General features: G+C 41.4%; 1 protein-coding gene across 1 annotated transcript in view; it reads right to left on the bottom strand.

Moving 5' to 3' along the window:
* Positions 1-2,003: 2,003 nt before the first annotated feature.
* Positions 2,004-12,649, bottom strand: part of LOC144890826 (uncharacterized) — a 56,424-nt gene continuing 45,778 nt past the window's right edge. Inside the window, exon 2 of the mRNA XM_078772679.1 lies at positions 2,004-3,414. Coding sequence (XP_078628805.1) covers positions 2,004-3,365 — 1,362 coding nt within the window. The 5' untranslated portion in view covers positions 3,366-3,414. The remainder of the gene's footprint in view (positions 3,415-12,649) is intronic.

Genomic DNA, 12,649 nt, shown 5'->3' with positions numbered 1-12,649 from the left:
AAAATCCTCTCTATCTCTTTGCTGATGACTCCACTCTCTGCCGCTCCATTCCTCTTCCGATCGGCAGTCTGCAGCCTCCTCACTCTCTGAAGACTTGGACAAAATCACAGACTGGTCAAACAAGTGGAACATGTCTTTCAATCCTGACAAATCTCACACTCTTACTATGTCTCTCCGAAAAGATCGACTGGACAACCCTCCCATCTACTTTCTCAACAATCCTCTCCAAGAAGTTCTGTCGCTCAAGCTTTTGGGTCTCACTATCTGCCATGATCTTTCTTGGGAAAACCACATTTCCAAGCTGGCCTCCAAAGCCAGTCGCCGACTGGGCATCCTCCGTCGTGCGAAGTCCTTCCTCGGCACACCTGAGCTCCTCACCACATACAAGGCTTTCATCCGCAGCTCAATGGAATACTGTTCTCCCCTATGGGCCGGTGCTCCTGCCTCACACCTAGCTCGGCTTCACGCTGTTGAAACCAAAGCTTTCAGAATTATTGGAATCTCCCGCGATGAAGCTATCTCTCAGGGCCTTTCACTCACTCTCCGCAGGCAGGTAGGTGGTCTTTCTGTCTTCTACCGACTCCTCTCCGGCCTTGCACCCCCAGCTCTCTCTGTGCTCTGTCCCCCAAATATTCCTACAGGTCGCACAAGATCTGCCAGCAACCCTCTGATGGTTAAACTGCCGAAATCTCGGCTCTCTGCTCACCTTCACTCTTTCATTCCTCTTTTCTCCCGCCTCTGGAACAAACTCCCTCACTCCCTTCAATCCCACTCCTCCCTCCAGGTCTTTAAAACAGCTGTTCACCACCATCTCTTATCTTCCCCCATCCAAAACCTTGATCTTTTCTACCCCCACTAATTCACCCCAGATCCACCTTGTTTGAAATTCCAACTTCTTTCCTGGAAGTCCTGGCAGTGTCCATATGTTTTATACCTCTCCCACCGCCCCCTTCCCATGCCCCCCCCCCCCAAAGCCCTCGCCCTCTCTCAGATCTCTCGATGTCTCCATGTCTCTCGGTCCCTGCTCTCAAATGTTGTGTTTGTGTCCTTCCCCCTCTCTCCCCATCTTGTCTACCGCTCCCGATGTTATATGTTTTATGTGTCGGTTTGTCTTTTTGTGTGATTAATGTTCGCTCTTTCACGAGCCTCGATCTTGTATACAAAAAAAAAAAAAAAAAAAAAAAAAAACTTACTTTTAAATTAATCAGTAACTCCAAAGTAAGGCGCGACCAATGACGCACTGCACACGGCAAGCTAATCGAGGCTATTCACTGGAATTTCCGGACACCTGCAAAGTCCAAAATCCAGTAAGTAAGTAAGTAAGTAAGCAAGTAAGCACCATCAACAGAATAATTATCAAGTTGCTCATTGATTCAACTTACTACAGTCAGTGTGAAACAACTTATCTTCAACACAGACCAGAGAAACCATGAATGGGATGGGAATACAATTACAAATAACATTTCCATTCGTTCGTAACATACATAGCAAAATAATAATAATATTAATAATAAGCGTAATTACACATAGATTCAAAATTGATACAAAACTAAAAACAAAACAAAAAACAAATTGCAATGCGTTTCGGCGTTTCGGAGGACCTCCGTCGAACCCCTGAGACTGGCTCACTGAACCCCTGGGGTTCGGTCGAACCCAGGTTAAGAACCACGGTGCTAGAGGCACTGCATCTATTTCCATTTTAAACCTATCTTCTCTTTCTGCTGCCACAAACTTTCTACAAAACACAAGGAAAAAGGGCCATGGCCAATGCACCAGCTGTAGGACAAGCACACCAAAGACAAACTCACCACGTATAATTGACTGAAATGAAACAATGTACAGAGAACCATGAGAACATCCTAATACTCCTCCTCCCCAACCTCGTGCATACATTATTACTGGATTGCTCCTCCACAATACCCCTACCAACATCACGGACATCAACACAATCCACATCAAACAGGAAACTTTGTAGGTTCCTGGAATAAAGAAAGAATAATCAATCACTTAGTTTTAAAAAAAAAGGAATCGACAAAGTCCATGAATTTGTTGATGTTGTTCTGGAGTGTGTCAATGTATGGATGAATCAATGTGCTGTTGAACAAGGATGGGAAACCCCAATAGATCCCCCACTTTTTATAGTGATGAGATGATGCATCACTCATTGGCACATGAGAGTCCTTTTCGCCAAATTGGTATTTCGTTACATCGGCTACCCCATGATAGACTATCCCACTTGGTTTAATCATTACCTTCTTTGGTTTTTTGGCCCAGCTCCGTTCAATTGGCGGAAACATCGTTTTGGCTTTTAAAATGTCAGTCCCTTTTAACACTAGGCCTCCTTCACTCGTCATGGTGTTGTACTGAGCATTGGTTATTGGAAAGGTGTGGTGTAAAAAGTACCAACAGGCCACTTGGGGCATCGCAAGATCTTCCATCATTGCACTCCAATTGTTCCATTTGTGTGGTACAATTATTTCATCAACATCGATGATAGCAATATATTTCGTGCGGTGCTTGTTCCGATACAAACAATCATTGATGGTGGCAATCTGACCAAAGTACTGAATGTCTCCGGGGTGTTTGCTTGGTCTCCATCCAAAGGAAGGCCGCAGGTAATTCGCAATGGGCCACTGGATGACCTCAAGGATACCAATCTCAATGTAAGCCCGCAGGATAATGTCCATGGTGTGGCTCACGCTCGTGTTGTAGACCGTTACACTTGTAGCGCCCAGTATGCGATACATCTCCATGCTCTGAACAAACTGCAGAGTGTTGTCAAATTGACCGAATAACGCTGGTAGGCACACGGCAAAGTCATGTTGAGGAGACAATTTCGGGGGAGCTTGTATTGGCAGATAATTTGTCAGAGGATGGATGGCTTGGTCACACCGGGTGAGAGCTACGTGTGTAAGTTGTAAATTGCTTCGATAAACTTCACAGAAAAAGTTAAAAACTGCAAACTTGAAGTCATAGTGTTTTCCCACGATTTCCCGTTTCGCTTCTTTCAATGACCTCACAGTAAAGCCGTCATTATATAGCAGGTGACAACACAAGCTCATTCTTTGTGCCCACGGAGCAAGAGCGAAGACCCTCACTCTGGGTTCATCTTTGTCACGCTCATCAAGGTAGGCAGAAAAGACCAGTATCGAGCTGTTTTCCACTCTTACGAATGTTTGACCACTCAGATCTGATGAAGTAGAAACGAGATTCACCGACTCGTGGAATTGGTGAAAGAATGGTGATTTTCTTGGGTTTTTGACAAGTTCGAACTGGCCTTGTGTCGCAAACCAAATGAGAATTGAAACAGAACATGTGGAAAGTCCAAGAAAAATCAATTTCATTCTCGAATTTATGACTGCCATGAGTCATTCACCGCAGTGTTTGAAGTGCTGTTCCTGCAAAACACACACACTGTTCACATTGGATTTCCACTTCATGTCAAAAACTCAACTTCTATTCATCATTCAAAAAAATCTCCTTAAACTATATACCATTTATTTAATGCTTCAAGTTGTTGTAGAAAAAAAAATTGACATATAACAATTCTACATGTCACATAAAACTTCATAATAACTGTTCATTTTGTATATTACAATTTATTCTTCGACTGATATTTGAGTTTTGATATGAAACGTGGAGGAAACTAAAAAAGCATTCTTGTAGAAAATAACCTCCTCGGAAATTGGACGAGCGTCTAATTGTAATAACCAATTACAATTGTAATAAACTAAAACAATACGACTGTGTCGCCAATATGCCCCCGCATAGTCCCACAACCGGTAGATGCCATCACTCTGCATACAGTGCATTCAGAAAGTATTCAGACCCCTTCACTTTTTTCACATTTTGTTATGTTGCAGCCTTATGCTGAAATCGTTTAAATTCATTTTTTCCCTTATCAATTTACACACATAATGACATTTACCCCATAATGACAAAGAGAAAACAGGATTTTAGAATGTTTTGCAAATTTATCAAAAATAAAAAACTGAAATCTCACATTGACATAAGTATTCAGACCCTTTGCTATGACACTTGAAATTTAGCTCAGGTGCCTCCTATTTCTCTTGATCATCTTTGAGATGTTTCTGCACTTTGATTGGAGTCCACCTGTGGTAAATTCAATTGATTGGACATGATTTGGAAAGGCACACACCTGTCTATATAAGGTCTCACAGCTGACAATGCATATCAGAGCAAAAACGAAGCATGAGGTCGAAGGAACTGCCTGCGGAGCTCAGAGACAGGATTGTGTCGAGGCACAGATCTGGAGAAGCCTGCAAAAAAAATCTCTGCTGTATTGAAGGTTCCCAAGAGCACAGTGGCCTCCATAATTCTTAAATGGAAGAAGTTTGGAACAAACTGTACTCTTCCTAGAGCTGGCCACCCGGCCAAACTGAGCAATCGGGGGAGAAGGGCCTTGGTAAGAGAGGTGACCAAGAACCGGCTGATCACTCTGGCTGAGCTCCAGAGATCCTGTGTGTTGCTGGGAGAAACTTCCAGAAGGACAACCATCACTGCAACACTCCACCAATCTGGGCTTTATGGCAGAGTGGCCAGACGTAAACTCCCTGCCTTGTTAGCAGCTTCGGAAGAGATGAATCCGCCCCGACGATGAATCCGGATGAAGATTTAATGAACAAGATGAACATGATGATGAAGATGAAGAAGATGATGAAGATGAAGAAGCTGATGAAGATGAAGATGAAGATGAATCTCACAACATTCATTGGCGGTGTGTCTTTTGTGAAATAGAATAAAACTTTAATTATTAAAGTGACACGCCAAGATAAGGTGTTTGAACTTTATTTTAATCTTCATCGTGAATAGATGATGAACTTAAAATGTAACATGAACTGATAAACAAAACAAGAATAACTTTTACTGAAAAAACCCGATATGCATCTGAACTTATATCCAGGTTCAATGTTCCTTATCATGAACAACATTAAATAAACAACTTTCACTGATTAAACCCGAAAGTGAAACTTACAAGCCTAATTTAAATGTTCCGTTAGCAACATTGTAGATGTGGATTATCCACATCAGTGCCATGGTTGACTTTGCATATTGGCTACGATATTCAAGGTGAACCCGTAGTTCAGGAACACAAGCTGATACTTTCGAGCCATGGCGAGTACCTTACGCTCACAGCTCAATCTTTCGAATGAAAAGCAATGGACATTCGCGTGTCGGAAACTAAACGGATGATCTGACTGACCGGATGCACGCGTGGTACATCGCGGTAGAAGAGTCCACACTATAAAGTTTGTGTCGGCGTTCGTTTGATCTCTGTTCTGTTGAGTCGGGAGAAGTAAATCGTAGATAAAGTTTTTTTCCCGCGATTTCTGAAACGATCGTGCGACCCATTGAAAATCCTTCGCGACCCAAACATTGGGTCGCGACCCATAGGTTGCGGAATGTTACATTAGAGTATCAATTATCCCAACTCCTTTATTTCTAAATTGATGACCCACACCCCGTTGTCTCTTAGGTTTATAGTATCCTCCACCAAGAAACATACCTTCACCCTTATAGTATGGTGAAAGGAACATCCCATCCCCTGTAATTATTTTATATTTTCCCAACTCGTGTTTACTCACAATAACCATTATTTATTTATTGGAAAACTTCACGGAGGTGAATTCTGATGGATATAATTTCTTCATTAAAGGAAATCATACGATTATCTCGATCGGTTATCCTAAAATTTACTCTGTATATGGTTTTTCCTGACACAGATAAATAGACAAGATTTTTCGGTTCCATATTGAATTTATAACCAATCAGGGTTGAGTATGCGCTGAATGAAAATATTGTATTTGTTCTTATTCCATCGTTATAAGCACCATCAATCAAATCACAATGAATTAATATAGAATTTATACCGGAGGATATTTGAATGACATTATCACTGTAAAACGTCCCGTTAGTTTCAATCTTTTTTGAAGAGAAACCCAATAGCTCTCTGAATGAATTTTCAATCGTGAAATCAACGTTATAATTATTTTTAAGTTTAACAGTTGATTTTAAAGTATGTTTTTGAATATCTATTACAATCTTTTTCGGTTCATCACCTTGGTCTTTCATAAGGCGGGCAATTTCAGAAGATATTTGAGAAATCTCGTATGCTCCGGATGAAACTGTTATAGTTTTATATCCACTTCCTGAATTATAACTAAACTTGTTGTTTTTCTCTGTGATATTAAACAAAGTATTATAAGTTTCCATCGACAATAAAGATGCCTCATATTCTTTTGCGGGGTCAAGTTGTTGTGGGTAAGGGAATGAAGCCGTGTAATCACTCGTTGTGAAATCAAACGTAAGCATTGTGCTTCTTATCTTTTTCAATATGTAATAAAATATCTTTGTATTGACATTTATTATTTATTTCCATCTTCATCAACTGGGCTAAAATGGCTGAGCCTTCATTAAAACAATCGCTGTTTCCAGCCTTCTTACTACCTAACAGCCTATTAACTAATTGTGATGGGTCATTTGGAAGAAAACTAACACCTGAACCAAGCTTACTTAAAGCATCAATAATATGTTTCTCCTTCTCATTGTCCCCCGTCGCACCGCGGAGCGAAAGGGGGACTATGGTTTTCCCCTCCGTCCGTGTGTCCTTCCGTCCATCCGTCTGTCCGTGCGTGCGGGCGTGCGTGCGTATGTGCGTGCGTAAGCGAAGGACCACATTTGAATTTGGTGTGTGGGTGCAACCCACGTCAAATCCAAGATGGCCACCGCCATGTATGTCTGACACCATGTATGTCTAAACATTGTGAGAGGAATATCTTGAAAAATAAGCGAAGTACCAACTTCTAATCTTGTGTGTGGGTGTATCTAGGCATAAGAAAGAAAGCTATTGAAAATTGGGTCGCCACGTCAACATCCAAGATGGCCGCCGCCATGTATGTCTGAACCTTGTGAGCAGAATATCTTGAAAAATAAGCGAAGTACCAACTTCTAATCTGGTGTGTGGGTGTACCTAGGCATCAGGAAGAACGCTATTGAAAATTGGGTCGCCACGTCAACATCCAAGATGGCCGTCTTGCGTCTTCCACTTTGTCGACTCACATCACTTCACCGATGGGGGACCTCGGCCTAACGCTTGTTCTTCTTATTTTTACCAGCAACATAAACCCCATAATCAAAAGAGTTTAGTAAAGCAATATATACTCTATCATCTTCATTTTTCATATTCCATGGTTCATCAAAATAACGTGAATTACGGCTATTACTTGTTGCTTGTTTTCCATCTTTTGTTAGAAGAAACATTAATCTCGTGGTTAATTTAATAGGGGGTTGAGCAGAACTCAATTACATCAATTCCTTAATTATGTCTCAATACCTTTTCTTTCACAAGATGAAACACTGCTGTTTCTTCTGTTGGTATGAGACCCGTGATGGTTTTTGTATCTGTTGAATATTCGTTGTTTAAAATAGCCTTCACAATAAAATTGGGGGGTTGATTTGTCTCTTCAAGTTGCCGGAATAATCCTTCATCATCATATTCTAATTCTCCAAGTTCTTGCTCTGTCATTTAACTAACATCTTCAAGCAATTGAAGTTTTTTCGGAGTGTAATCTATCGCAGGGATTGTAGAGGGTTGAGAAGTTTTTAAAAGTGGTTTAAAATTTTTATCTTCTTTTCTTTCAAAGGCTTCTTCACCAGTTAGTTTCTGTCTCCGTTTCTTCTTTATCTCTTCCTGTTGTTTAACAACTTTTGAAACTAACTCCTGACGTTCCTTAAATCTTCTTGCTCTTTCTTGCACATTCATTTGTTTATTTTAAAAAATATCATTTACTGAATTGTAACGGTCAATCGAAATTTTTTCCTTTTTTTTATCATCAAAGTGGATGTGTTCAAATAAATCCTTTTCTTCAAATATTTTATCAAATTCTTCATTAGCATTAATACGAGTTGTAATTTCTTCTTCACAAATACTAGTATCTCTGCTTTTCATACATTGGCGTTGAGTTTCTTCATCAATATCAAAACCAAATGATAAAACCTTAACTCCATTATCACTCAGATGTTTCATAATTTGTCTCATTCCTTCTGGATTAGTTTCTAAAGTCCCAAGACCACCAGATTTTAGTTTATTTAACTCACTCTTACAATGTGAATATTTTGTCATGCCAAGAGAGACCTCCTCAAATATTTGACCTTCATTCTTCAATCGCATATGTTCCTCCATTGAAATGTATTAATAATCTTCACCCTCCACTTCTCCTGGTCGCATTGCTCTGGTTGTTGTAGATACAATATGAATCATAGGGTGTTTCTTAAAAAAACTTACAATCTTTTCATTTTTACTCTTCAAGAGTCTACATTTATGAAAGTTTTTTCCTGAAGTAGATTTACCCACAAGATTAATAATGATAGTTGTCATTTATGTGTGTAATTATTTATAAAAGAAAAATATATCAGTTAGTATCTCATCTTGTTTCACAACAATATATTTATATTTTCCAATCGTGTGTTTCATATTCTCCTCAAATTCTTTTTTACGACAAATTGCAGAGCAATTGTCTCTCCAAAAATTATTTATATCTATTGAATTTAACTTGAACAAAATAAAAGTATTGGCATTGTTTCTTATTGAGCGACAAGGGAGTTGAAAGTATGATTGACTGAGATAAATACAATTACAAGAAGAATGTCTCACTCTTGTATAGTAGCTATCCATAACCGTTTGATTTCTCTCATTAACACAATCATCAAAGATAACGAGGTTCTTTTTTGATTTATCTAAATCTTGGCGTGAAGTTATGTCATTCGTATTATCACTGAGAATACAAGTTATGGGTTTTGTTTTCGGTTTTGATATTTTTGTGTATCACAAAATAGTTGTATTATATCCTCAATGTTATAATCATTTAGTTTGTTCTGATGTTTAAATAAACCGATTATATCTTCTTTTTGAAGACCCGCATTAAAACCTTGTGATAGTAGTTGATACTCGGGTTGAAAACTTGACTTTGTGAAAATTGTTAAATTATCATAATCTAAAAAGTTGGGGGTAAGGAGCATCTTTAAAAGCAAACAGGTTTTTTCATATCCGCTTGAACCAACTATTAGACATTTTAATGAATTTGGAAGATTTTTATGGTTGTTAAATTTTATCTTGCTTTCCAAAACAGGTAAAAATCATTCATTTATATATTTGGAAAAAAAGTCATCTAATTTTTTATGAGCTTTTTTAGAAACTATATTTTATCCTGAGTTCAGGTTTAATTTCAAGATAATTCATTATTTTATTTATATAATATCTTGTGTTGATATTTCCCTGAAAATGACAATCGTTGAAGACCACGGCGAGGTCTTTTCGAAGCTGTTCCATGCGCTCACGCTTTCGAAGCTAAGTAATCTTTCACAATTGTGTTTTTGTCGAGACTGTATCTATCTTTCGGTGTGTGTACCTATCGCGTATCTTTAGGAAAATTTTCGGTGCTAATTTTTCGTACATGTATACACAATCGTCGGTTAATGCGTATCGAGTATTCTGAGGCCTAGTACTCGTAGGCTTAGGCTACCGTACCGTCTCCGACCTTGTGGTTTTGTTTTTCTCTCAGCGGTTCGTCGAATGCGCTGCAATTATTTTCGTTCTCTGTTTCGTCCCAGTCGTTCACCCCATACCTCCTTGTTTAATATCTCTACTCAAAAAAAACAAAAACCCCAAAAAAAGATTTCCTTCTCAGGTCTTATTCGTTTATTTGTTGTTCTTATTTGTTCGTTCGTTCTTCATTCACGTTGTTCGCGATCACGCGATCACGTGGTTAGAAATGTATAATCTCTCCCCTGAACAACTATTTTCTCTCATATATTATAACACCTTTTTCTTCCTCTCCTATAAAAGGATGCTTTCGTCTTGCTCACCAAATCTATTCATTCCAAAAAATATATATAATACCATCTCTTACAGTTCCTCTTTTCTACATTCCCTAAACTATCCAGAACTCCACCCCTCCTTCAGCGTCCTCAAACGTATTTTTGACTCGAAGGTCTCAAACTCATTTTGCAAAAAATGTTCGTTTCCCATGAATCGTACACTTTTCAAAATCCAATCTCACCCCTCCCCTCCAAATCTTCCCCATCCCCCCTTCCCTCCAAAACTTCCCCATCCCCCCACCCCTCCAAAACTCCCCCATCACCCCTCCCCTCCAAATCCTCCCCATCACCCATCCCTTTCAAATCTCCCCCCTTGCCCCTTCCCTCCCCTCCCTCCTAAACTCCCCCCACACCCCACCCCTCCGAGACTCTCCCTCGCTCCTCCCCTCCTAGACTCCCCTCTCACCCCTCCTCCTCAAAGCATCCTCCCTGCTTCTTCCCTCTTCCAACTTTCACCTTCATCTCCCCCAACCTTCTGCCTTGCTCTTGCCCCTCCTCAAATAACACCTCACTGTGCCTCACCCAATCTCCATCAAACCTTTTGTCCGCCCCATTCTTCCCTTTCTCCAAGCTATTCTGAAATCTCTGAAATCTCTGACACACCTTCAACAGCTCTCCCTACCTCTTCCTCCTCTTCCACATCTTACCCTACCACTCCCCCCCCTCTGTTCTGTACCCGATGCTCCCCCTTCCTCTTCATTAACGGTATGGACCTCAAACATCCGGGGCCTTCGCTCAAACTTGACTGATCTCTCCATACAGGTTGCCTCTGACAAACCAGATGTGATCTGCTTAACAGAAACTTTCCTCCTTCATGATGTCTCTGATGCCTTGGTATCTCTCCCAGGTTACTCCCTCCTCCGGTATGATAGACCTGAGCCTCATCCTGGAGGTGGGGTTGCTATCTTCATAAAAAAACTCTCTTCCTCACTCGCCCTCCACTGCCCTCTCTCCACCTCACCCCCAGGAATACCTTTGGCTAGGGCTTCCCATTCGCTCCCACCTTTTGTTCATATGTGTGTTGTACCGTCCACCAAACAGTGATGACTCCATCTACATCTCGCTGTCTGATAATATGGACCAACTTCTATCTACCCATCCCAACTCTCTCTTCCTCATATGTGGTGATTTAAATTGTCACCATGCCAGTTGGCTGGGTGTGGGTACCTCTCTCACCAGCCATGGCTCTTCAGCAAAGGACTTCTGCGACTCACTGGGACTGACACAATCTGTCAATTTCCCAACCCGGATCTCAGTGAACGGAGCATCTTCTCTTCTGGACTTGGTTATGACAAACTTCCCTGAAAATGTCTGCTGCTCTTCTTCTGCTCCAATCGGCTCATCTGATCATGTGCTTGTCAAAGTGGACATCTCTCTGACCATTCTCAGAGAGCCTCCTCAGCGTCGACGAGTCTGGCATTTCACTCAGGCCAACTGGCACGGTCTTCAAGCAGCCATCAATCATCTGGACTGGTCTCCCATCTCTACCGCCTCTGACATCAACTCATCCTGTGAATTCTTTCAAAGTAAATTGCTCTCTCATGCACAGATTTATCCCATCTCGTCTTCAGTTGTGATACCCTTCCTCCCGTCCATGGTACACTGAATCTTGTGGTGAGGCTATTGCCCAGAAACAACTTGCTTTCGTCTCCTGGAAAGCAAATCCAACGGAAGGAAATCTCATTTCCTTTCACAAAGCCCGAAACAAGTGTGTGTCCACCCTCAGGAGAGCCAGGAAACAATATCTCACCATTCTCAAGACCTAACTCTCTTATCTGTCTCCCTCTTCCAAATCCTGGTGGCGTCTGGTCAAATCTGTTTCTGGTGTTTGTTCCCCCTCCATCCCCTCCCTCACCTCAAACGGCTTAACGGCTGACTCCGCATGTGAAAAAGCTGAATGCCTCAACTCTGTGTTTGCCTCTACATCTTGTGTCCCAAACCCATCCCTCTCTGTACCCACCGTACCCAGTCGTACCCAGCTGCTCCTGGACTCTGTGTCCTTTCCTCCTGACAAGGACCGAGGGTTTCCTCAACCCTCGACTCTGATTCTGCAACTGGTCCTGACGGCATCAGCCCACGGGTCCTAAAATCATGTTCTTCCGCTCTTTCACTCCCTCTTTCTGTTCTCTTCACCCTCTCTTTTGCTCAAGGTCATCTGCCATCTGCTTGGAAATCAGCCAACATCACCGCTTTGCACAAAAAAGGTGCAAAAACAGATCCTAGCAACTGCAGACCAACCAGCCTTCTCCCAATTATCAGCAAAGTCATGGAATCCATCAATGCTTCAGATATGAAATCATTCCTCTTCTCCAATGGCTTGATCTCTGATCATCAATTTGGTTTCAGACCTGGTCACTCTACTCTGGACATGCTGCTTCTGCTTTCTCAACAATGGATGGAGGTCCTCAACGCCAAACAAGAAATAAGAGCTGTCTCCCTTGACATTTCACGTGCCTTCGATACGGTCTGGCACCCTGCTCTGCTCACCAAATGCTCCTCCTTTGGTATCCATGGAAATCCCCACGCATGGCTGGCGGACTTCCTCTCTGGTCGTAGTCAACGTGTGGCCCTGAATGGGTTTCTCTCATCTCCTCTTCCTGTTCAGGCTGGAGTTCCCCAAGGTAGTGTTCTGGGCCCTGTGCTTTTTCTGGTCTTCATCAATGATCTCTCTGACTCTTTGAAAATCCTCTCTATCTCTTTGCTGACGACTCTACTCTCTGTCGCTCCATTCCTCATCCCTCAGATCGGCAGT

This window comes from Myxine glutinosa, chromosome 2 (assembly GCF_964187855.1).
Source record: "Myxine glutinosa chromosome 2, kmMyxGlut1.1, whole genome shotgun sequence".
Taxonomy (NCBI): Eukaryota; Metazoa; Chordata; class Myxini; order Myxiniformes; family Myxinidae; genus Myxine; species Myxine glutinosa.
Note: the sequence above shows the minus strand (reverse complement) of the source record. Positions and strands in the feature narration are given on the sequence as shown.